Source organism: Camelina sativa, chromosome 18 (genome assembly GCF_000633955.1).
Source record: "Camelina sativa cultivar DH55 chromosome 18, Cs, whole genome shotgun sequence".
NCBI classification, from domain to species: domain Eukaryota; kingdom Viridiplantae; phylum Streptophyta; class Magnoliopsida; order Brassicales; family Brassicaceae; genus Camelina; species Camelina sativa.
This window is the reverse complement of record NC_025702.1, coordinates 9,966,008-9,989,825: the sequence shown is the minus strand read 5'-3', so window position 1 is coordinate 9,989,825 and position 23,818 is coordinate 9,966,008. Positions and strand designations below refer to the sequence as shown.

The 23,818-nt window shown below is 36.6% G+C and overlaps 5 protein-coding genes, 1 long non-coding RNA gene and 1 pseudogene across 10 annotated transcripts in view; 3 read left to right on the top strand and 4 right to left on the bottom strand.

The window, feature by feature from the left end:
* LOC104760982 (uncharacterized protein At5g49945-like) overlaps window positions 1–1,227 on the bottom strand; it is a 2,970-nt gene extending 1,743 nt beyond the window's left edge. The window contains exon 1 of one of the 2 annotated variants that reach the window (XM_010483991.2): window positions 137–1,227. In XM_010483991.2, coding sequence (XP_010482293.1) covers window positions 137–1,135 — 999 coding nt within the window. In that variant the 5' untranslated portion in view covers window positions 1,136–1,227. The remainder of the gene's footprint in view (window positions 1–136) is intronic. The other variant, XM_010483990.2, reaches the window with a different exon arrangement.
* On the bottom strand, window positions 1,204–3,237 carry LOC104760983 (nifU-like protein 2, chloroplastic). Its single transcript, XM_010483992.1, has 4 exons — window positions 3,004–3,237; window positions 2,785–2,887; window positions 1,986–2,296; window positions 1,204–1,524 (listed from the first exon to the last, which is right to left on the bottom strand). The coding sequence occupies exons 1-4, from the start codon at window positions 3,106–3,108 to the stop codon at window positions 1,336–1,338; spliced, it is 708 nt and encodes a 235-aa protein (XP_010482294.1). The 5' UTR covers window positions 3,109–3,237; the 3' UTR covers window positions 1,204–1,335.
* LOC104760981 (nuclear export mediator factor NEMF-like) lies at window positions 7,024–11,762 on the top strand. The gene is made up of 14 exons (XM_010483989.2): window positions 7,024–7,233; window positions 7,343–7,455; window positions 7,543–7,639; window positions 7,719–7,843; window positions 7,943–8,426; window positions 8,524–8,709; window positions 8,833–9,126; window positions 9,216–9,368; window positions 9,451–9,605; window positions 9,701–9,806; window positions 9,899–10,750; window positions 10,845–10,926; window positions 11,031–11,324; window positions 11,422–11,762. The coding sequence occupies exons 1-14, from the start codon at window positions 7,129–7,131 to the stop codon at window positions 11,616–11,618; spliced, it is 3,243 nt and encodes a 1,080-aa protein (XP_010482291.1). The 5' UTR covers window positions 7,024–7,128; the 3' UTR covers window positions 11,619–11,762.
* Window positions 11,929–13,683, top strand: LOC104760979. The gene is made up of 2 exons (XM_010483987.2): window positions 11,929–12,562; window positions 12,664–13,683. The coding sequence occupies exons 1-2, from the start codon at window positions 12,415–12,417 to the stop codon at window positions 13,389–13,391; spliced, it is 876 nt and encodes a 291-aa protein (XP_010482289.1). The 5' UTR covers window positions 11,929–12,414; the 3' UTR covers window positions 13,392–13,683.
* On the bottom strand, window positions 13,388–14,857 carry LOC104760980. The gene is made up of 4 exons (XR_002036416.1): window positions 14,355–14,857; window positions 13,850–14,250; window positions 13,647–13,762; window positions 13,388–13,402 (listed from the first exon to the last, which is right to left on the bottom strand). It is a non-coding gene; the product is annotated as an uncharacterized LOC104760980 (long non-coding RNA).
* On the top strand, window positions 15,761–16,805 carry LOC104763312 (annotated as a pseudogene).
* LOC104760978 (heat shock 70 kDa protein 7, chloroplastic) lies at window positions 18,938–22,464 on the bottom strand. Of its 4 annotated transcripts, none has more exons than XM_010483986.2 (9): window positions 21,774–22,464; window positions 21,411–21,663; window positions 21,221–21,300; window positions 21,048–21,127; window positions 20,626–20,688; window positions 20,445–20,543; window positions 20,140–20,329; window positions 19,629–20,027; window positions 18,938–19,516 (listed from the first exon to the last, which is right to left on the bottom strand). In XM_010483986.2, the coding sequence occupies exons 1-9, from the start codon at window positions 22,350–22,352 to the stop codon at window positions 19,106–19,108; spliced, it is 2,154 nt and encodes a 717-aa protein (XP_010482288.1). In that variant the 5' UTR covers window positions 22,353–22,464; the 3' UTR covers window positions 18,938–19,105. The 4 variants fall into 4 exon arrangements, with proteins under 4 accessions (XP_010482288.1, XP_010482287.1, XP_019096025.1 ...); XM_010483985.2 differs by having other exon boundaries at window positions 20,626–20,725; window positions 21,085–21,127; XM_019240480.1 differs by lacking the exon at window positions 21,048–21,127 and having other exon boundaries at window positions 20,626–20,768.

Genomic DNA, 23,818 nt, shown 5'->3' with positions numbered 1-23,818 from the left:
CAATATCACTCACCACTGAATACACAGATACGGTCAGTTCTACTATATAGCTTATAAGGAGGTATCATCAATCATCAAACAAAATGGAGAATTCTTATAGAGAAAAAAAAAAAAAGAAGATGAAAACTGATCTCACCAGATCAAGCACAGAGTCAGTGATCATATTAGCAGCTACTTCCTTGGATTCAGAGATCACAGCTAACTCCTCTGACACCCATTTCCTCCCAAAAGGAAGAATCAAAGCAGATCTCCGCAAATCCTTCGTCTCCTTTATCATCGTCTTCACAGCCTTCTTCCTCACAACAGCCAACACAACCTGATCCATAGTTTCTTCATTCATATAAACCTCAAAAGTAATCTCATCTTTACAAGGAACCACCAAATTAAAAAGCCTAGAGATGAGATCGTGTCTGCTCTTAAGCTCCATGGTAGCTAACAATCCATGGCAATACTTACGACCACTGGCGTAGAATTTGAACACATTCAACGATTCTTTCAACAACAATGGCGAATCCTCTCCTTCACTAACTCCTAACAAACTGAAATTCTTCTGGAATATTGTATCCTTGGAAGCGAATTTAGCCGCCCAAGCTAACGCGAGCCTCTCGTTCTCACGTTTGCCGACGAAGTAGTTGATCGTGAGAGCGATTAGGAAACAAACGCAAGCGATCTCCACCGCGTACGACTTGGTCTTCTTCTTCATCAACGGATCAGTAGTACTAGTAGCATCGTCTTGAGCTTCCGAAGAAGTGTTGAGATCTAACGTCTTCGAATCAGCATGAGTAGTGATGTTTTCTGTAATCAATGGCGATTCAAGTGTCTCTACCTCCGTCGGTAGTCCTTCAAACTCGTCTTCATCCCAGTATTCAAATGGCGTGGACTGAGGCTCGGTGTCTGATTCAGGGATGAGATCGGGTTCCGGTTCGGGTTCCGGTTCGGGTTCCAGATCGGGGAGTGATGAGTGAGACTGAGTGATAAGAGGAGGAGGGAGAGAGTGGTGAAGGTGAGAGGAATCGTCGGAGACATCGTCGTCTTCAGCATCGAATCCTTCGAATTGAGAAGCTACGAGAAGGTGGTGATGAAGGAAGAGGTAGAAGATGAGAGCCAAGGAGATAAATGAAAAAGATCGGCTCATTCTGAAAATTAATAAGTGATTATTTGAAGTTAAGATCACAATATACAAGGTTGTGTTTTCGAGCTCTGTGGTTTTAAGTTGAACTTTATTTTGGGGATAAAATATCAAAATGTTAAAACACAGTAATAAGTATCTATGCACAACAACTGTCACTATACACAAGGAGCTAATACAATACAAAGGAAAGAGTATGTTTTTTTCTATATAAGTTGAACAGCTGCGATTGATGGGATTTTCTCTCTGAGTTTCTGAGTGACTGCTACTCGAACTGTCATGACTCCAGCAGCAGGTCCTGTGATTCTTATCTTCACTATCGGATCTTCAATCTCCACCAGTTCAAGCGATCCATCTGTTGTTCCGATCAAGTACGGCCTGATTTCTTCCAGTACCTAAACAATATATATATGCCCACAAAGCGTTGTTAACACCACAAACATAAACTCCAAAAGTTTAAGACATGATGGTCAGACAAACCGCTTTTAACAGCAAAGGATTTGGACATGAAGATTTACTTGCTCGTAGACTCACAAAAAGCCCCGTACGTACGTAAACAAGCAGTAACGATATCACAAGAAACAGAAGATTCGTCTTGCTAACTTATAATCTCGGTTTAATACATTTAGCATTTGCCAGTACCAGACATTTACACAGAGTAGGTAATAACAGAACCACATATGCAGAGAGCAACCTAGAGCTTATACCAAGACTAGTCTTCTCAATGGTTTCCTTGTTCGATTCATGGGGCGTAAAAAACAGTACTAGACCAAAAATATATGGATTGAGCAAGTGATATCACAAAGCCACATGTGCAGAGAGAACATAAGCTAGAGATCAAATGCAAAAATCTAACCTTTTCAATGTTTTCCTCATTCATTTCTAGGCCAGTCTCTTCATCTGGAACTGCTTCAACAGCAACTATTTCAGGGATCTTTTCCATTAGACGACGCTCAATACCCATCTTCATTGTCATAGTAGAACTTGGGCATGATCCGCACGCTCCCTGCAGCTTAACTCGCACAATGTTTCCATCGATCTCATGTAACGCCACATTACCACCATCAGACATAAGGTATGGTCTGATTTCGTCCAGAACGCTCTCTACATTTTCCTCCGTTAGAGGTACTTCCAGGATTGGGTCTGGGGTTGCTACTGCCTGTACAACTGCAAAAATCCACAAATCAACCATTTCTCCTGGAGAAGATACGCACACAAGAAGCCACGAATACATACATACATAATTCGTTTGGAGAAACGTTGTAACCTTATAATGTCTGACAGAGAGATGGGACCAGAAAAGCATTTGTTCACAAACTACAGTTGAAATATAATCCTAAAGCAACCCAAATAAAAACAGATGATAGCGATACGAAACAAATTATTTCATGTCAAAGCGCGATGCAATCACAACACCAAACTTGACCTTCCCAAGTTTCCAAGGAGACTAGTAAGGCAAGAAAGACATCTTATGCTGTCAAAGTACTAAGCATATGTATCTACAACAAAGTCTCTGTTAGTTCAATAGAAATTTCAAGATTCATACGATTTGTCTTCAGAAACTACAGTCGAAATTTCATTGATCATAGAATTTGTCCCCTAGTGACGACAAAGAATGAATAATAGAATCAACATCGAGATATTCGTAATCTGACCTTTGGATCGTCGGAAAAGCTGTGGACTCGATAAAGACGTAGATGGTAATCCCCGTCGAGGCCTAGCTACGAGGAGACCAAAACCGCGTTGCGAGCTCAAACTCTGCAAAGTTTCGAATCAGAGACATCGATACAATTAGTAATACTAACAAAACAAGCGTGAGAAGAAGAAAGAACGGATCGAAAATTCGAAGGAGGGGGGGGGAGGGGGGAAATCACCTGAGCAGAGGAAAGAAGACAAGAGGAGGATGACGAAGAAGGATCTAGGGCTTGTAGCGGCGTCCTGGAAATGGCCGCCGGATTTAGCGCCGCCAGCAATTGCATATCTCCTCCTCCACTCGAAATACGATCGAGAGATTTCTGATTACCTTTTTTTTTATCGGCGTCCTGTCTTAGGCCCACCCAATGTTTGTTTAAGCCTGACCGGGGGGTGTACCACCGGGATAATTTTTTTTGTATCTATATATTTTTTTTATAGTAGATATATGGGTCAATTTGCCTAATAACCAAAATCTACAATCAAATTAAGTAAATAGCATATAATTTGAAAAAAATAGAAAAAGAGGATAAGGGATAGACAAAATTACTATTTTAGTGTTTTGGTGTCTATATTTTTACGATTTTTTGATTATAAAATAATTGAATTTTCTTTTTAATTTAATATAGAGATGTTACAGTGTTATTATATATATTTTTATATTTTGGTTTATTTGCAATACAAATAATATTTTTATTGATTTAGTGTGGGTTAGATTTGAAAGAACCATTAAAAATTGTGTAGTTTACTATAATCGTATTAATATTTTTTAATAGTTTTTATTTTTATATTAAAATTAAATTTTTGGTATTTTTTTATTTAATCCATTGAGCATACATAATTTAGTAACTTAGTATTGCAAGTAAACATTTGGAGATAACAAAGGAGATTAAACATTTTGAGATATCATAGTATGAGATTTATACTTCCATTTAACTTATCACTAGGTTTGAAGCTACGGTACGTAGAATAAATTTTATTTTTATTATATTTTAATATATTTTTTTAATTAAATTTTTAAGTGTTAGTTGAACCAGTATACTATTGTTTTTTCTTTTTAGTTGAACCAGTATACTATTGTTTTTTCTTTGACGTGTTGGTATATTATGTAGTTCATATAATAAATATGGATATAATTGTAACTTGATCAATCCCAAACTATGTTTATAAATATATATATATATATATATATATATATATATATATATATATATATATATATATATATATATATATATATATATATATATATATATATATATATATATATATATATATATATATATATATATATATATATATATATATATATATATATATATATATATATATATATATATATATATATATATATATATATATATATATATATATATATATATATATATATATATATATATATATATATATATATATATATATATATATATATATATATATATATATATATATATATATATATATATATATATATATATATATATATATATATATATATATGTGAAATATGAAATAAGTTAATAGTTTTAGTGTTGGTTTAATAGTTCAAATCCGTCATGCTTTAAACTCGTTCTGTGATGGATTTAAATATTTTTAACCCATAGAAAATCATTCTATGATAGTATATATAAAATATGTTTTTAATTAAAATATTTAGACTCGCGCAATCGCATCCGCCCAACGCACTTTGGTTTAATTGATAGGCCTAAATGTGGATACTAATTAACATGTGATACATTGGGGTATAACACCTTTTGGTTCAAAACATAATTTATGATTCAATGTTATACTATATTTTTAAAAATAAAAGTTTGTATTTTATATATTTGATGTCATTTTCTTATGATTTAATTTAGAATATGGTTGAATTTTAAAAACAAAAGTTTTTTTTATATATATATTTGATGTCATTTACTTGGTTTCATTTAAATATGTTTTACTTAAGAATATAAAAGGTAAAAAAAATAAATATCTTTTTAATCGATGTTGGATCTTTTTAATGTACTAGGTTTTGAACCCACGCTACGCGTGGGTATATTTGATATATTTTGATGAAAAATATATATGATTGATGACGGTAGTAAAATATTATCTTATAAAAAAAATTAAATTAGTATTAAGGAAAAAGTTAAATTTCAGATACACAATTTTTTGAAATATAAAAATCGGTTGTGTTATAAAATCAAATCTGATAACAAAAAAATTATGAATTTAACTAGACATCCAGGCGAGACGAATTAAACTGATGACCTCACATATCCTAAACCATTTCTTTGACCACCAGAAAAACAAAACAATTTTTTCATCATGAATTTAACTCGTTTTCATATTTAATTGATCGCTACCACCTATGTTTTTGTGTTTTTTATTCAATGTTTTCTTATTCTTCATATTATTTCTTGTCATTTCTATTGTCAAATTTTATGGTAATCGTCATCATTAANTACTATATTTTTAAAAATAAAAGTTTGTATTTTATATATTTGATGTCATTTTCTTATGATTTAATTTAGAATATGGTTGAATTTTAAAAACAAAAGTTTTTTTTATATATATATTTGATGTCATTTACTTGGTTTCATTTAAATATGTTTTACTTAAGAATATAAAAGGTAAAAAAAATAAATATCTTTTTAATCGATGTTGGATCTTTTTAATGTACTAGGTTTTGAACCCACGCTACGCGTGGGTATATTTGATATATTTTGATGAAAAATATATATGATTGATGACGGTAGTAAAATATTATCTTATAAAAAAAATTAAATTAGTATTAAGGAAAAAGTTAAATTTCAGATACACAATTTTTTGAAATATAAAAATCGGTTGTGTTATAAAATCAAATCTGATAACAAAAAAATTATGAATTTAACTAGACATCCAGGCGAGACGAATTAAACTGATGACCTCACATATCCTAAACCATTTCTTTGACCACCAGAAAAACAAAACAATTTTTTCATCATGAATTTAACTCGTTTTCATATTTAATTGATCGCTACCACCTATGTTTTTGTGTTTTTTATTCAATGTTTTCTTATTCTTCATATTATTTCTTGTCATTTCTATTGTCAAATTTTATGGTAATCGTCATCATTAATTTTACCGTCTGGTTCTTCGCTATACTCTTTTTCTTCTTCATCCTCGCCAACTTCTTCACTTTCTTCCACTAAAAAACCTTTTTTTAGACTATCACACAACTTGTTAATCCATCAAACTAAGAACAAAATCATTTCTTTTCTCATAAAAATAAAAAATAAGATAAAAATAAAAAATTAATGAAAAAATATTAACTTATCTATAAAATCATACACAAAAATATGTTTTACAGCTCATAAGAAATAAAAAGCACAAACGTAGATAAATAAGATAATTTATGTTTTACATAAATATTTATCATATTTTAAACTTTTAAAAGGTTTCGAAATATAAATTTTGAATCTTTTCAAAAGTTTCAATATTTCTAATATTTTAAACTTTTAAAATTTAAAAATTATAATATTTAAAAACTTTTTAAAAGCTAAGAACTTTTAAAAGTTTTAATATTTATAATATTAAAACTTTCAAAATTTTAAATATTATAATTTCTTTTTTTCAAACTTTTTAAAGTTTTAATTCGATCAAATAAATAACTGATCAAACCGAATATACTTTTAAACTTGGACGCCTGATAAATCGAGTTTTCCTGCTCATTCGTTGTTGGAAGCATATTAATCTTATTTATACTGGTTCTGAACCATTATCTAAAAATTTTCTAGCCGATGTGGGATATTGTGCATAGTTCTTTTATTTCAATAAATTTAAAATTTTCTTTTTTTCTAAAAAATTTTGGAAATTTAAAAAATGTTAATGAATGACGTGTCAAATCCTGATTGGTTGTTTAAAATAATTCTTAATATAGAAAATTCTGAAGATTTTAGAAAATGTTAATTAGTGAAGTGTCTAATCACAATTGGAGGTTTAAAATCTTATGTGGACGTCTTTAAGAGTTTATAGCTCGTACTTTTTATTAGTATAGATTTTCGATAACTCTATTATACCCCTGTCAATTTCAATTAATCATCTTCTTAACACCTAATTGAGTGGCATGTAATCATCATTAGACATCTAATGATGGAATTTGATATTGGGCTTCTAGGGCCTTCTTCTCTTCGGCCCAACATACATGAATAGCTCCCAAATTTCTCTTCTTCTTCTTCTTCTTTCGTCTACGCTCAGCACTGACCTTTCTTCGATTCGTTCCAGTGAAATCACCAAATTTCCAAACCTTCGAGAGAGAGAGAGAGACAAAATAGAGAGATTAAGAAATGGTGAAGGTGCGAATGAACACGGCGGACGTCGCCGCAGAGGTAAAGTGCTTGAAGCGTTTGATCGGTATGAGATGCTCTAACGTGTATGATATATCTCCCAAGGTAATAAACTTCTTGAATACGCCGAACATCTTCAAATTCCAACACCAATTCGTTGATTCGATTTCAGTTAGGGCTTAATCTTTTGATTTTGCTCCGATTTGATGTGCAGACGTATATGTTCAAGCTCTTGAATAGTAGCGGTATCACAGAATCTGGAGAGAGTGAGAAAGTTTTGCTTCTTATGGAAAGTGGTGTTCGTTTGCATACCACAGCTTATGTTCGGTAAAAAGCTTCATCTCTATTCATCTATGTTTTCAGGTTTTGGATTTGGGAGGTAGTAATGATTATTTTTTCTCACAAATTGTGTAGGGATAAGAGTAATACTCCCTCTGGGTTTACTTTGAAGTTGAGAAAACATATCCGGACTAGGAGGCTTGAAGATGTACGACAGCTTGGTTACGATAGGGTATGGTGGACTTTGGAGTTTTGTTTTTGGTTTGCTTCTATTGCGTTGTTTTGGTTTTAACTTTTGTTATTGGCACCAGATCATTGTCTTCCAGTTTGGGCTAGGTGCTAATGCACACTATGTTATTTTGGAGTTGTATGCTCAAGGAAACATAATTCTTACTGATTCTGAATATATGATCATGACACTCCTCCGGTCACATAGGTTAGTTGAACTTCTCAACCTGCTGCTTCGAGATACATTTTCTGTTTACCTTAATTGGTGTGGCCTTTTTAGTGAATAATTTTACTTTCATCTCTGCAGAGATGACAATAAGGGTTTTGCTATCATGTCTCGTCACCGTTACCCGATAGAGATATGTAGAGTTTTTGAAAGAACCACTGTTTCAAAGCTTCAGGAATCACTTACTGCTTTCTCGCTTAAGGATCATGAGGCAAAACACATTGAACCAAAGGAGCAGACTGGTGGCAAAAAGGGTGGGAAGTCTAATGATTCTACGGGTGCCAAACAATATACCTTGAAGAATATCCTTGGTGACGCTTTAGGCTATGGGCCACAGCTGTCAGAGCACATTATTCTTGATGCTGGTCTTGTTCCAACTACCAAACTTTCAGAAGACAAGAAGTTAGATGATAATGAGATTCAGTTATTGGTTCAAGCGGTGATCGTTTTTGAAGATTGGCTTGAAGATATTATAAATGGTCAAAAAGTTCCTGAAGGTTATATTCTTATGCAAAAACAAATTTTGGCAAATGACACGCCTTCTGAATCAGGAGGTCTTAAAAAGGTCACTATTTGACTCTCTATGCCTCTTCATTTATATTTTGTTTTATGAGGGCAATGGATTTATAGATTTTATTTTTATTTTACCTGGTTGTCTGCAGATGTATGACGAGTTCTGTTCAATCTTATTAAATCAATTCAAATCAAGAGTCTATGAAAAGTTTGAAACTTTCGATGCTGCTTTAGATGAGTTCTACAGCAAAATTGAGAGCCAAAGGTCTGAACAGCAACAAAAGGCAAAAGAAGATTCTGCCAGTCAGAAACTCAATAAGATTCGCCAGGATCAGGTTTGTGGTATTGATATTTATTGATGTACTGGGTTGGAATTTCCATTTCCATAGATCGCTGTGTACCTTTTCTCCTTCTTTAAAACTTATCTTAATTGCAATGTTTCTGTACTGATGGTGTAGGAACACCGTGTTCAAGTTCTGAAGAAAGAAGTCAACCATTGTGTTAATATGGCTGAATTAATTGAGTACAACTTAGAAGACGTAGATGCTGCCATATTAGCTGTTCGTGTAGCTCTTGCAAAGGGTATGGGATGGGATGATCTAGCTCGCATGGTCAAGGAAGAAAAAAAATTAGGAAATCCTGTTGCTGGACTTATTGACAAACTTTATCTAGAGAAGAATTGCATGACCTTGTTGCTGTGCAACAATCTCGATGAAATGGATGACGATGAGAAGACGCTCCCAGTGGAAAAGGTGTTAATCTCTTCCCAAATTGATTATATACACAAAGCTCATCTTCTTTCTTGTTCTGACATATGGGGCATTATATGTGGTTTTTATAGGTGGAGGTTGACTTATCACTATCTGCGCATGGTAATGCTAGGCGCTGGTATGAAATGAAGAAGAAACAAGAAAGCAAACAGGAGAAGACTGTTTCTGCTCATGAAAAGGCTTTTCGAGCAGCTGAAAAAAAGACACGCCACCAGCTTTCTCAAGTAAGCTTCCAAGTTCGTCGCTGTTAATCTTGTTTATTGATTTCTTTCTCGCAGTTAACTAATCATATTCTTCTTCTTAAAGGAAAAAGTGGTTGCAACTATTTCACATATGAGAAAAGTCCACTGGTTTGAGAAATTCAATTGGTTCATTAGCAGTGAGAACTACTTGATCATCAGTGGTCGTGATGCTCAGCAAAATGAGATGATAGTTAAACGTTACATGTCAAAAGGAGATCTGTAAGTTTTCATGTACCGAGTTATTTGGTTAGTCTTTGTGTTGGTATCAAATATTCAAACATTATCATAAGTTTCTTTTCACCATGCTTTCTTAGGTATGTACACGCAGAGCTTCATGGAGCATCTAGTACTGTGATAAAGAACCATAAACCTGATCAGAATGTACCTCCTCTCACTTTAAACCAAGCTGGATGTTTTACCGTAAGCAAATTCCTCTACCATCTTAGTTGTTTGAATTGTGTGAATATGGTGCAATGTCTTGATGGCAAACATATAAAAATAATTCGATGCAGGTTTGTCATAGTCAGGCCTGGGATTCCAAGATTGTTACTAGTGCATGGTGGGTTTATCCTCATCAGGTCACTAAAACAGCTCCTACAGGAGAATACCTTACAGTTGGAAGTTTCATGATACGAGGTAAGAAAAACTTCCTTCCACCACACCCACTCATCATGGGTTTTGGATTGTTGTTTCGTTTGGACGAGAGCTCCTTGGGAGCTCATTTGAATGAGAGAAGGGTAAGAGGTGAAGAAGAAGAAATGAATGATGTAGTAATGGAAACGCATGCTCCTGATGAGCATTCAGATGCTGAGTCAGAGAACGATCCAGTGAATGAAGCGGTTTCTGCCCCAGTAGAAGTTAATTTACCGGAATCAAGTACAGCATTGAGCCAAGATACTTCTTCTTTGGACATGAATGTCTCTGGTATTGCTGAAGAAAATGTTGCATCAGCTACCTCGCAGCTCGAAGATCTACTTGACAGAACCCTTGGTCTTGGTGCTGCAACTGTGGCCAGCAAGAACCATACAATAGAGACATTAAAGGACGAAATGGAAGAGGAGATGAAACAGGAAGAGAAAAAAGCAGGAGTGAGAGATAAGCCCTACATGTCAAAAGCTGAGAGAAGAAAGCTTAAGATGGGCCAAAGCGGTAACACTGCTGCTGATGGTAACGCTGGACAAGAAAAGCAGCAACGAAAAGAAAAGGATGTTACTTCTTCAAACAAAGTCAACAAGAACATACCTGATAACAAGCCAGCTGGGGAAAAAGTTAGCCGTGGGCAAAGGGGTAAACTTAAGAAAATGAAGGAGAAGTATGCTGATCAAGACGAAGAAGAAAGAAAAATTCGAATGGCATTGTTGGCAGTAAGTACTTTCCAAATAGGATTCTCCATCAATTCTTATTCTATCAGTATTTTATGACTTATATGGGTAAAATTGATTTGTCTTCCCTATGCAGTCTTCTGGAAAACCACAGAAGAATGATGCTGAATCACAGAAGGCAAAGGTCGCTGTAACCGAAGAGAAGAAACCTACTGAAGGTAAACTTTTCGATCTTTTCATTTGTCTGACACTACTTCTTCTCCTACGCATTGATTAGAGTGGCACCATATATGATCTTGATGGTTGTCTGGTTTTGGTGCAGAGACGGATGATGCTGTGAAAATATGTTATAGGTGTAAGAAGGTCGGACATCTTGCTAGGGATTGTCATGGGAAAGAAACTTCAGACATGGACAAAGTGGTTATGGAAGAAGAGGATATCCATGAGGTTGGGGATGAAGAGAAAGAAAAACTGATTGATGTCGATTACCTAACTGGTAACCCGTTGCCAACCGACATTCTCTTATATGCGGTCCCGGTGTGCGGCCCGTACAATGCTCTTCAGTCATATAAATACAGAGTCAAAGCGATTCCAGGCAGCATGAAGAAAGGAAAAGGTAATAACAGACGCCCATTCTCTTCCAAATATCAAAGTCGTCATAAGTGTGATGCTATTGGATTGTATTGATGTTGTTTTCTTTGTGATTTGCGCAGCTGCAAAAACTGCAATGAATCTGTTTACACACATGTCGGAGGCATCAGTAAGGGAGAAAGAGCTGATGAAGGCGTGTACGGATCCAGAGCTGATGGCAGCTCTTGTCGGGAATGTGAAGATCACAGCAGCAGGTTTGACACAGTTGAAGCAGAAACAGAAGAAAGGCAAAAAAAGTGGGAAACAACAACATAGTTAGGTTTTTTATCTTTTGCAAGAAGAAACTAATGAAAGGTTTTTTTGTTTACTATATATATAGTGCATATTGGTTCATATCTTTGTATGTTCACCTTGTGCAAAAAACGGAGTTACAACCCAAAAACATTTCAGATTTTACGTGTTATTGATTTCGATATGTTCCATTGTTTCAAGGTAAATGAACGAAATTACCTGTCAAAATTAAAATGATATGATAAGATCTTAGTTATGAACTGAAAAAGACATTGAAGATGTTATATAGCAAATGGCTTCCTTGGTAAAATTCCAGAAATAGCTAAAAAATCTAACAATCTCAAAATATCCTACGGGCGTGGATTCTTCTGCTCCTGTTTTCTTGCTTTTTTTCAAAACATACCTTTCCTCTTCTTCTTCTTCTTCTTCTTCATTTTTTTTTTTTTGATTTGGCAAAGATCTCAGAAATAATTCCCGAATTTTCAATTTGATCAACCTCTTTTACTTCTCTTCTTTCTTCTTCCTTCTTCATCAAAATCTATCATATTATTATCTCAAACATCTCCAAATCATTAATCTAAATAATACGAAGAAGGAAGAGATTATAAAGAGCATCAATTTCTTAATTATTATTATTGGGGTTTCAATTTGCATTCGATTATCTTTTTCTTCCCATCATTTATACTTTTTTTATTTAGTTTTACAAAACCNAAAAAAAAAAAAAAAAAAAAAAAAAAAAAAAAACAAATCTGCAATTTAGGGAGGGTTTTATAATTCTTAGTCCCATCCAAAACAACAACAAGAACAAGAAAAGAGAGATATTGATGGCGGAGGAGAGATCGGCGAAGAGTAAGGTGAAGTTCATGTGCAGTTTTGGCGGCAAAATCCTCCCTAGACCATGCGACGGCATTCTCAAATACGTCGGCGGCGAGACTCGCGTCATTGCTGTCTCTCCTGACATCTCCTTCTCCGGTAAAATCTTTAAAACAACAAACAAACTCCTTCTTCTTCTTCTCCCTTAGTAATCTCTCAGAATAAAGATCCATCTTTTGGGTTTTTCCAATGCCACACAGAACTCATGAAGAGACTCACGGCAATCACAGAGAACGATGTAGTCCTCAAATACCAGATCATTCCCGAAGATCTTGATGCATTAGTCTCTGTAAAATCTGATGAAGATGTCAAACACATGATAGAGGAATATAACCGTCACGAAACCCCTAAACTCAGAACCTTCTTGTTTCCTGCAAACCCGATTGTTCTCGAGAATCATCAGTTAGGCACCATCGAGCCACAGACCATTGAGCAACGTTACATTGAAGCCATCAACGGTATCCTTCGCACACCCAAGAGTGTTTCTGCTCCTCGTGCTCCCATCAAAACGCGGCCTTCCTTCACCGTCTCTACTTGCTCCTCTCCCAGATCAGAATCATCACCTGATGGATACAGTCACGAGCAGCCTGATACGAGTTTTCAGAACAACAGCTACCAGTTGAGCAGGCTTTACCCAATGCATAGAGTACATAGCAGTCCAAACATCTCACAGCAGATTCAGACACAAAACCACCACCACAATGCATACCTGCAGCCTCTTAACAGGCAGCGACCACCAGCACCTTTAGACTTTCCCAGAGGCACAGGCTGGGGGGACTCACCGGGTCACGGTTTTAACCAATTATACACAACCGCACATAACTCAGGTGGTGGTAATGGTAGGTGTGGATGCAATGAAGAGCGCAGGTACTGGGGCAGAGCAAGCAGCGTTCCTCAGAGTCCTAAGAACCACGGACTCCGCCTCTGATGTGTGCAGAGCTGCATAACACCGCAATCGTCTGTGTATATATATTATTTGGTCTTGTGTTTGTTGTACAATTTAACTATGTAGGTATCTTAACTTGCGCCTGCTTGATAAGGAACGTCTAAACTACTCTGTGAAAGGCTGAGAGAGATTTGATTTATTTTGTACATGTTTTGTAACAACACTGCTTCTATGGACAATTTGTGCTCCACAATATTGCTTCAATTATGTGTTTAAAAGGCAAAATTTGACTCTTACCATTCATTTGCTGCCCACAAATCAAATTATCCTTCCTGGTTCTTTGTGTCGATCGCATCTCTCTTTTCTTTGTCTTCCTTGGCAAACCTATCTGCTTCTTGCACCATTGTGTCTACCTGCAACAACACCCCACAACCAATATGAATCATTTAAACATGAATAGGAAAAAAGTGAAGCAGCTTTTATATAATTTTGATACAGACCTCATCCTTTGGCAAGGTACTAGCACCAGTAATGGTGATGTCCTGCTTCTTTCCTGTGCCTTTGTCGGAAGCACTGACAGATAGAATTCCATTGGCATCAATATCAAATTTGACCTCGATTTGTGGAACTCCACGTGGTGCAGGCGGGATACCATCAAGACGGAAGCTGCCAATAGACTTGTTATCTCTTACGAACTCTCTCTCTCACCCTGTAACACATTAATATCAACACTTGTCTGTCCATCTGCGGCAGTTGAGAAGACTTCTGATTTAGAAGTTGGAAGTGTGGTGTTTCTTGGAATGATCTTGGTCATGACACCACCAAAAGTTTCCAAACCAAGTGACAGTGGCGCCACATCAAGAAGAACAATGTCCCTCACATCTCCGGATAGAACACCAGCCTGAAATCAGAAGCCAAATAGCCTTTTAGTGATATAGCTCATTAAAGTACAATGTAATTATTATGACAAGAAAACGTGAAGATTAGATGTCAACATGAACACACCTGAACTGCAGCACCTGAAGCACTCTTGGATATTGATGAGGTGATTCTTGTTGGTGGATCCACACGTATTCCTGCTGTTCAAGAACTCGTAAGGAAACTGACAGGGTAAGAACTCAATGGTGAGTTGCAGAGTTTCAGATAGTGATTGTCCTATAATCGCAGCCACTCGGTCTCTTCTAATACTTAAAAATCGGTTCCTTAGTCCAATTGGATCCAACGTGAGAAACAGCTAAAACGGTCATGCCTTAAGGCGATTTCTCTGCTTACGTTGTTGCTTCCTTCTTCTCCCCAGAAGCATTTTGTCGAACACCTTGTAGGCATTAAAGTCCAGCTTATGGTCAGATGAAATATTTTAGCTTGAATCGAAGCAAAATCAACTCCTATGTTGCAATCGACCTAATGAAACTTGGAAACCTCAACAAACACCTCATCGTCACGTTCTATCGGACCGAGCTCACGACGCACCACCATTGTTAAAGGTTTAGAGTACTCATAGCGTCTTCTTCACAATACCATCAATCATCAGCCAGCATAAATCTCAATATATATAGAGATGAAGAGTAGTAGACTCCGTAACAGCAAAGCCTCTGGTCTACTCAGAGTCTTCACTCCTCTTTGTTGACTCATCCACTTGTACCACCTCAGCATTTGCCCCTGTTTCACTCTTCTCACTTCCTTGAATCGTAGAATCAGTATCCAACTCAGCAATAGCATCAACAAATCAAATGCCTTCACAGTTTCAAAAGATAGCTCATTCAGTTAACAATTCTACATGACGTAAAAGGTGAAGTAACGTTAGACAAACCTGCTTTGCAATTGCAAGGCTCCAAGCGCGATCAGGCTAGTTCAGGAGTAAAACACTGAGGAGTTGTATGTTATTTTATGAAATCGAATTATGTAAATGCCAAAACACAATAATAAAATTAAATACACAACAACAACAACAACAACAACAAAAATGAAACAAAAAACGAAGCTGTAGAGAAACTTCCTATTTTTTTTTCACTACTTCTCTTCTCATTCTCGGAAAAAGGAAATACCAAATAGGGACTAAATCGTAATTATAGCAATACGCTGCTAATCATCCATGTTAACTTGACCACAACGGCTATAATTAGTTACTAATCACAATAATTAAACTACTAAACTCAAACACAAGAATGGAAAAAACAAAATACCCTAACCCTCATTCATGTAAGTATATAAGGCCAGGCAGGAGACGGCTCTTTCAGTTTCGCTAGTTTCTCTCCTCTCAATAACAATTTCCTTTCTTCCAGATCACGTACGTACGTCTTTCACACTCTCACAACTTTTAGAGATTCTTTCAATTCGATCACCATGAGTATGAATCATCTCACGGAGGATATGTGGTCGAATTTTTTTTTTTACTTGTGGATACTGCTGTTATGCTTCAGGAAGAAGAACAACGTCTTCGTCGTGGAGAAGAAGATAGCGATAAGAGTTTCTTCTATCTTTTCCCGAGGAAGAAAAGATCGTCTTTGGTGAATAGAAGATACACACAACAAAACCCTAATGGGACTTCTATGATGTCTTCTTCTTCATCGCTCGATGATGATCACGAGACGAAAAACACACAAAACCCTAGTTTTTTAGATGCGGAGCTACTACGTGCAAAGAAGGGGAAATCTATGATTGTCTGTGAAGGTTACGACTACCTCCGAGAGAGTGATGAGGCGACGAGACTCTTTGAGAAGAGATTGGTACGACGAAACTTGGATGGGTCGTCTTCATCGTTCCTGAACCTTCGTTGTTATAATTACCCTTCGTTACTCCTCGGTTACAACACGGCTAAGTCTGAGAAGACAGAGGCGAACGACCCTAGTTACGAACCATGCCTAAAGGAGAAGACAACAACAAGTCGCAAGAGGCGTGCCGTGCAACAGAAGAAGAGTGGTAAATTCAAGAAAGCAAAGGTTGTTTCTTTCCCAACGAGGACGGATACAGAGGCCCCTGAGTGGATTTTTCAGGTGATGAGAAGAATGAGAGCTGATTCCCCAAACCCTTTGCTGATCTTTGAGAGGTGTCTAACAACGACTGATGTCAAATCAGCCCAGAGCCGTCTCTTAGTTCCATTCCAGCAGCTAATCAGAAACGACTTCTTGACGCCTGGGGAGTCTCGAGCCATAGATGAGACTATCGGTGTGGGAACGATTCTTGTGAACCAAAGATGTGAAAAGTGGGGTTTGCGTTTCAAGCTATGGCCGATGGAGAAGGAAACTGGACATGGAACCTTGAACTACGCTTTGAACTGGGGGTGGAACGATGTCGTCAAGGATAACAACTAAAAAGCCAAGGACAAGATCAGTCTTTGGACTTTCAGGTGCCGTGGTGTACTCTGCTTTGCTCTTGAGACATACTAAGCTTCTTTCTTAATTTTGGTGTCTGATAATGTTTGATTTGTCTCTTGAGTCGATGTAACTTGATTGATCTAGTTTATTTCTTCTGCACAGCCATTGAACTTGAGGTTATGGTCTAGTAATAACTTTTAGGAAGTGTTAATTAGCTAGCTACATTAAGGGGGTTTTATTATGGTTTTGTTCCTCTCTTCTATTATTAGTATAGTAACTTGTCTATCACTTGTGTTGTTTCAGATCTTTTCTCTCTTTTGAATGGAACATTTTTCTCATAAATATGGTATCTTGTTTTGTCTACTTTAGTTTACCGCACAGTTCTGTTCAATACCTTTGTGATGCAAATGATCCAATCCTCCAAAATGCTCAGCACTATCTACAAACAATAAGATCATGACATACAAGTTTAGAAGTATAATAAGAAATTTAAATCTCAAAGTCCAAACCTGTGTGATGGAAAATTGATTCTTTTGGATAGCTCTCAAGAAAGCTTGGCGACATTTTCTAAATCTGATATTGGATTATTGGAACAGCAGTCTTTGTACTTTCAGGTGTCGTGGAAGTGTTAACTAGCTAGCTCTTAACTTGGAGGTGTTAATTAACTAGCACTTCGCTTGTTCACTAAGCTATTCAGGTGATTCAACAATTATTAGGGTTGTTGTTCTGATTTTAAACTATATTTAGGACCCAAAAAAAACGATGATAAGAAAACTGCAGTATCATANAAAAAAAAAAAAAAAAAAAAAAAGTTTTGATTTCATTAGGAGAAAAGGAAATTTTGAGGAACCTAAAGCAATAGCAATTAGTTTTCAAATTGTTTACCAAACAAACAAACGAGAACAAAATTATGTCCTTATAAGAATCCTGAGCTATCCCTCACTCAGATTATCACATGAAAGTTTCTACTTTTTATAAAATAAAGTGATTTCCTCTTCTTTGGGTTTACTCTGCGCCATCAGGCTTCGATGCTGCCTCCTTGATATCATCTCCTGCTTCGTCCTAATGACCAGAAAGAAACAATCATGTCAATTACAGAACAAAGAAGCTCTTGATAACTATATCACCATCTAAAGACCCCAAGTTGAAGTTGGTTTAAAGTGAACAATGATCAATGTATATTGTGTTGATGCTTACTGTCTGTCATATCTGAAATCCAGAGAGTGAGATTGTCTCTAAGAAGCTGCATGATCAGTGTACTGTCCTTGTATGATTCCTCACCAAATGTATCCAACTCAGAAACAGAGAGACGATTCCTCTCTTCAACTGAGAGTTCCTCAACATCAACAGTTTTCGAAACTTTCTCCATGAATTCTTCAACCATTTCTTCATAGCGTTCAGCTAGTTTCGCCATGTAAACATTCTTTTCCCTTGATGATTCAGTAGACATCTTCGATTTTAACAATCTAGAACAAAATCCTACAAAAACAGAAACAACTGAATCAAAAGCAGAACTCAAATGAACATCTAAACAGCCGTTACTTAACCAAGTTCATCATGGATTAAGAATCAAGAAGTATATCAAACAAAGCAGAAACAACTTAACCCAATATCACATCTACACACTCATCCACTTAATCAACCTCTTCACAGATTAAGACTCCAGAGAAAATCCCTTCTTTGATTTGAGCAACAGTTTTAGATAGCCACCCTGTTTCAAATTTTTTTATAGAATTTTTATCAGAATTTTGCATATCATATTAAGTAGTAAATTTTATTAGTCCTATCACGTAAACCATAAAGAAAAAGTTTTATAATCTAATATCAATTTAATTCCACTTTATTTTTGCGCTTTGGGTTACAAATTTTTGATAATTCAATCAATCTTTTCGAAGAATACTTGCAGGCGCCTAACAGGCAGCGACCACCAGCACCTTTAGACTTCCCCAGTGGCACAGGCTGGGGGGGCTCACCGAGACATGGTTTTAACCAGTTATACACAACCGCGCATAACTCAGGTGGTGGTAATGGCAGGTGTGGATGCAATGAAGATCGCAGGTTCTGGGGCAGAGCAAGCAGCGTCCCTCGAAAGTCCTAAGAACGACGGACTCCGCCTCTGATGTGCTATGCTGCATAACACCGCAACCGTCTGTGTATATAAATCATTTGGTCTTGTGTTTGTTGTACAATTTAACTATGTATGTAGGTATCTTCACCTGCGCCTGGTTGATAGCTGCAGAGGAACGTCTAAACTACTCTGTGAAAAGCTGAGAGAGGTTTGACAATTTGTGCTCCAGAATATTGTTTCACTTATGTGTTTTAAAAGGCAAAAATTTGACTCTTACCATTCATTTGCTGCCCACAAATCAAATTATCCTTCCTACAAAATCAATCATGGACAAAACCCCAAGAATAATACTCGTATGAATCCGAATTGTGTATTTAGTTGCTGTCAGTGAAGTCAGCGTCGATCACATCATCAACATTGTCTCCACCTTTGGTTGAAGATGATGAGTCAGATGCCGAGGAAGCTTCACCTCCAGGAGGAGAACCAGCACCACCTGATTGGGATTGGTTGTACAGAGACTGGCCAATCTGCATCACTTCTTGGTTAAGAGCTGCCATGGTCTCTTTGATTTCTTGGGTTGATCCACTTGCTATCTTCTCCTTCAGCTCTTGGAGCTTAGCCTCGACCTTTTCTTTCACTGGACCTGGAATTTTCTCTCCAAGTTCTTTCAGCTGCTTCTCCGTCTGGTACACGATGGAATCAGCCTGGTTTTTTGTGTCAATCGCATCTCTCTTTTCTTTGTCTTCCTTGGCAAACCTCTCTGCTTCTTGGACCATTGTGTCTACCTGCAACAACACCCCACAACCAATATGAATCATTTAAACATGAATAGGATAAAACACTACAAATCAAAAAAAAAAAAAAGTGAAGCAACATTTATATAATTTTGATACAGACCTCATCCTTTGGCAAGGTACTAGCACCAGTAATGGTGATGTCCTGCTTCTTTCCTGTGCCTTTGTCGGAAGCACTGACAGATAGAATTCCATTGGCATCAATATCAAATTTGACCTCGATTTGTGGAACTCCACGTGGTGCAGGCGGGATACCATCAAGACGGAAGCTACCAATAGACTTGTTATCTCTTACGAACTCTCTCTCACCCTGTAACACATTAATATCAACACTTGTCTGTCCATCTGCAGCAGTTGAGAAGACTTCTGATTTAGAAGTTGGAAGTGTGGTGTTTCTTGGAATGATCTTGGTCATGACACCACCAAGAGTTTCCAAACCAAGCGACAGTGGCGTCACATCAAGAAGAACAATGTCCCTCACATCTCCAGATAGAACACCAGCCTGAAATCAGAAGCCAAATAGCCTTTTAGTGATATAGCTCATTAAAGTACAATGGTACAATGTAATTATTATGACTACAAAACGTGAAGATAAGATGTCAACATGAACACACCTGAACTGCAGCACCTGAAGCTACGACTTCATCAGGATTGACTGACACATTGGGTTCTTTCCCTGTCAGTTTCCTTACGAGTTCTTGAACAGCAGGAATACGTGTGGATCCACCAACAAGAATCACCTCATCAATATCGTTGAAACTGAGCTTCGCATCCCTCAAGGAATTCTCCACCGGTTTCCTTACCCTACAAGTTTGAATGCATAGAATAGGAACTTAAGCCTTTCTGGTAAATCACATAGCAATCTTGTTTGAATGGCGGGTTACTGATCTTAGCCACAGAAAACAAAAACTATAATCACCTGTCGAGTAAGTCAGAGCACAATTCTTCAAATTTGGCTCGGGTGAGAGTGGTTTCAATGTGCTTAGGACCATCAGCCGTAGCAGTGATAAAAGGCAAACTGGACTCAGAATCTCAATTAATTAATATCCCACAAACCAATGCGGACCAGGCAAATAGAGATTTGAGAGAGAAAATTGAACCTCATGTTAGTCTGAGTCAGTGAGGAAAGCTCAATTTTAGCTTTTTCAGCTGCCTCAGTTAACCTCTGAAGCGCTTGCTTGTCTTTGGTAAGATCTATGCCTTCATCTTTCTTGAAAGTTGAAGCAAGCCAATCAACAACTCTCTGCATTGCATATTTACCAGGTGAGTGAACAGATCAAGGTTCCCTGCCTTTAGTATCAAGACAAGTAGTCTATGTTTTGACTCACCTTGTCAAAGTCATCACCTCCCAAATGTGTATCACCAGAAGTAGAAAGCACTTCGAAAACACCATCACCAACCTCAAGGACTACATTCAACGAAACAAAAAAAACCCATAAATAATCAGAATACTCCAAATACCAACGTAGACAATAAAAGCCAAGGACTTAGCAAAACCCAAGTAATACTTTTTAGCNTTAACCTCTGAAGTGCTTGCTTGTCTTTGGTAAGGTCTATGCCTTCATCTTTCTTGAAAGTTGAAGCAAGCCAATCAACAACTCTCTGCATTGCAAAAAAAAGTCATATTTACCAGGTGAGTGAACAGATCAAGGTTCCCTGCCTTAAGTATCAAGACAAGTCTATGTTTTGACTCACCTTGTCAAAGTCATCACCTCCCAAATGTGTATCACCAGAAGTAGAAAGCACTTCAAAAACACCATCACCAACCTCAAGGACTACATTACAAGAAACAAAAACCCATAAATAATCAGAATACTCCAAATACCTACGAAGACAATAAAAGCCAAGTAGCAAAACCCAAGTAGTACTTTTCAGCAAAAAGTACCTGAGACATCAAAAGTACCACCACCAAGATCAAAGACTAGAATAGTTTCATTGCTTTTCTTCTCAAAGCCATAAGCCAAAGAAGCAGCAGTAGGCTCATTGATAATACGAAGAACTTCCAATCCAGCAATACGCCCAGCATCTTTAGTAGCCGTCCTTTGTGAATCATTAAAGTAAGCAGGCACAGTGATGACAGCTTTAGTTACTTTATCATTCAAAAACCTCGAAGCATCATCCACAAGCTTCCTCAAAACCTACATTATTTACAACCACACACAACAGTACTCAGTAAAACCACTCATCACCCAAATTCTAAATTCACAAGAAAATGAATTAAAAAAAAAAAAAAAAAAACCGTTCAAACCTGAGCAGAGATCTCCTCAGGAGAGAACTGTTGACCCATAGCAGGACAATCAAGCTTAACATTGCCATTATCATCTTTAACAACTCTATAAGAAACCTGCTTAGCCTCTTCACCAACCTCTTTCATTTCCGTACCCAAAAACCTCTTCACAGATGAATAAGTGTTCTCCGGATTAACAACAGCCTGACGCTTCGCAATCTGACCAACAAGTCTATCTTTGTTCTTCGTGTAAGCCACAACAGAAGGCGTAGTTCTCTGACCTTCAGCGTTAGTTATAATCGTTGGTTTACCTCCTTCCATGACAGCTACGGCTGAGTTCGTCGTACCTAAATCGATCCCGACTACTTTCTCGTTAACCACACGGACTGGACCAACCGAGTATCTGGAAGCTCCGCCGGTGTTTCTTCTTCCCATACGGAGGAAGGCGGAGTTTGGAGTAGAGAAAGGAGTGGTTCTGTTGCCGAAGAAGACGCTTCGTGGAGTGGAATTGGTTTTACCATCGAGGATTTTGTTTGATGAAGAAGAAGTAGGGAATCCGATTCCGCCGAGGATGTGGAATTGTGCGGCGGAGGAAGCCATGAGATTGAAACCCTAAGGAGGAAATGAAGGAGAGTTAGGTGGAGGAGGAAGGAAGAAGATAAGCCCGAAGAAGAAGGAAGGAAGGAGGAGAGAAGTATGTATGTAAGTGGAAGCTTCTAGAAAAAATGGTTGGTGGCGGTGGCGGTGGCGTATATATGTCCTTTCGATTTTAATGTGTTTAGGTGGGCTTTTATGAAAACGGCTGAGCCCAACATATTTGAATCGTTGCATATTTAGAAAGTTATTCAAAAGATGTTTGTTTGAGTCTACTTTACTTAAGCAAAAAGACTAACAAAAAGTTTGAAACAAAGTAGAGATGTATGAGAGAAATGAGATAGTAATTAATAAAGAGATTGACGTTAGAGGCTTTTACGACTTCCAGCAATGTTAGCATGTGACATTAGCTACATCATTCTCTTTTTTGAATACCATAGCTCAAAAATCAAAATCCACTAACCAAGCAAGTTTATAAGAGATACAACAAAGGGAAGATACTGACTAGAGTGAGTAACTCTCACACACCCTTTCTTTGTATATATCTTGAGAGAACTACCCAATGCTTACACCTTGAATGCTTTTCTCTTACTAACTTGCTCGCTACTTTATTTGTTTTCTCTCTCTCTCTCTCTCTCACCAACCCAAACCTTCTTTTTATAAGTTGCGTTTATTGGATCTTGATTGAAACTGTTCCAAATGCTAGGACGACTCAGTATCAATCTCCAAACAAATCACTTCACTAAAATACAAGATAACCTTGGTTGCTTTATTGTCCGGATGAAAGGTTCCTCTCTGTGGTCCTATATATATACAAGATAACAAGTCAAGCCTATTTAGCTTGGTTACCCAAACTTGATCGTCTCGTGTTCATCTCCACATACAGTATTAATATTAGAATGTTAACAAGGGAAAACAATGTTAATATCTATCTTAACATTTTTGAAGTACATTTTTGTGTTATCCTCTCTTATTTTTGTATCCAAACAAGTCTCAACTAAATTCTCTACAATCCTTACAACCAAACACAATCATTTCCTTATTTGATAAAATTATTATCCTAAAAACTATCTACCCAATTTAAATCAATATATTAGATTAAAATATAATTCTCCTTACACTTTTATTTAATCGTATATTTAATTATTTTAATTACTATTTAATATATAAAGTTAATAAAATTTTAGATTTTGTTCAGCATATGATGTGATTTGAATTTTTATAAACAAATATATATTTTAAATTTTTTCTTAGAATATTTATAACCAAACAAATATATGCACATATAGAGCTCGAAATACATTTTTAAAGTACAATAGATTGCCATCACTTTTTGGCTTTTTGCCAATTTTGGGTCAGATTTTTAAATAAAATTATAACCAATTCAATTATTCGGATCCTCCTTAAGATTACCGAATATTTTGGGCCGGTTTTTAATACATAGCTTACTTATTTACATCCAATTAATGTCA

What these genes read in the sequence shown, in the direction of transcription:
- LOC104760978 (XM_010483986.2), bottom strand. Translation starts at nt 22,352, where the DNA reads ATGGCTTCCTCCGCCGCACAATTCCACATCCTCGGCGGAATCGGATTC. An exon ending in CTGAGGAGATCTCTGCTCAG is followed by an intron (nt 21,664 to 21,773) that starts GTTTGAACGGTT and finishes TAAATAATGTAG; the next exon opens with GTTTTGAGGAAGCTTGTGGA. An exon ending in TGCTCTGACTTACTCGACAG is followed by an intron (nt 20,330 to 20,444) that starts GTGATTATAGTT and finishes TCAAACTTGTAG; the next exon opens with GGTAAGGAAACCGGTGGAGA.
- LOC104760981 (XM_010483989.2), top strand. Translation starts at nt 7,129, where the DNA reads ATGGTGAAGGTGCGAATGAACACGGCGGACGTCGCCGCAGAGGTAAAG. An exon ending in GACAGCTTGGTTACGATAGG is followed by an intron (nt 7,640 to 7,718) that starts GTATGGTGGACT and finishes TATTGGCACCAG; the next exon opens with ATCATTGTCTTCCAGTTTGG. An exon ending in CACGCCACCAGCTTTCTCAA is followed by an intron (nt 9,369 to 9,450) that starts GTAAGCTTCCAA and finishes TTCTTCTTAAAG; the next exon opens with GAAAAAGTGGTTGCAACTAT.
- LOC104760979 (XM_010483987.2), top strand. Translation starts at nt 12,415, where the DNA reads ATGGCGGAGGAGAGATCGGCGAAGAGTAAGGTGAAGTTCATGTGCAGT. An exon ending in TCCTGACATCTCCTTCTCCG is followed by an intron (nt 12,563 to 12,663) that starts GTAAAATCTTTA and finishes AATGCCACACAG; the next exon opens with AACTCATGAAGAGACTCACG.
- LOC104760983 (XM_010483992.1), bottom strand. Translation starts at nt 3,108, where the DNA reads ATGCAATTGCTGGCGGCGCTAAATCCGGCGGCCATTTCCAGGACGCCG. An exon ending in GTCTTCTTTCCTCTGCTCAG is followed by an intron (nt 2,888 to 3,003) that starts GTGATTTCCCCC and finishes GAAACTTTGCAG; the next exon opens with AGTTTGAGCTCGCAACGCGG. An exon ending in ATGAGGAAAACATTGAAAAG is followed by an intron (nt 1,525 to 1,985) that starts GTTAGATTTTTG and finishes TATATTGTTTAG; the next exon opens with GTACTGGAAGAAATCAGGCC.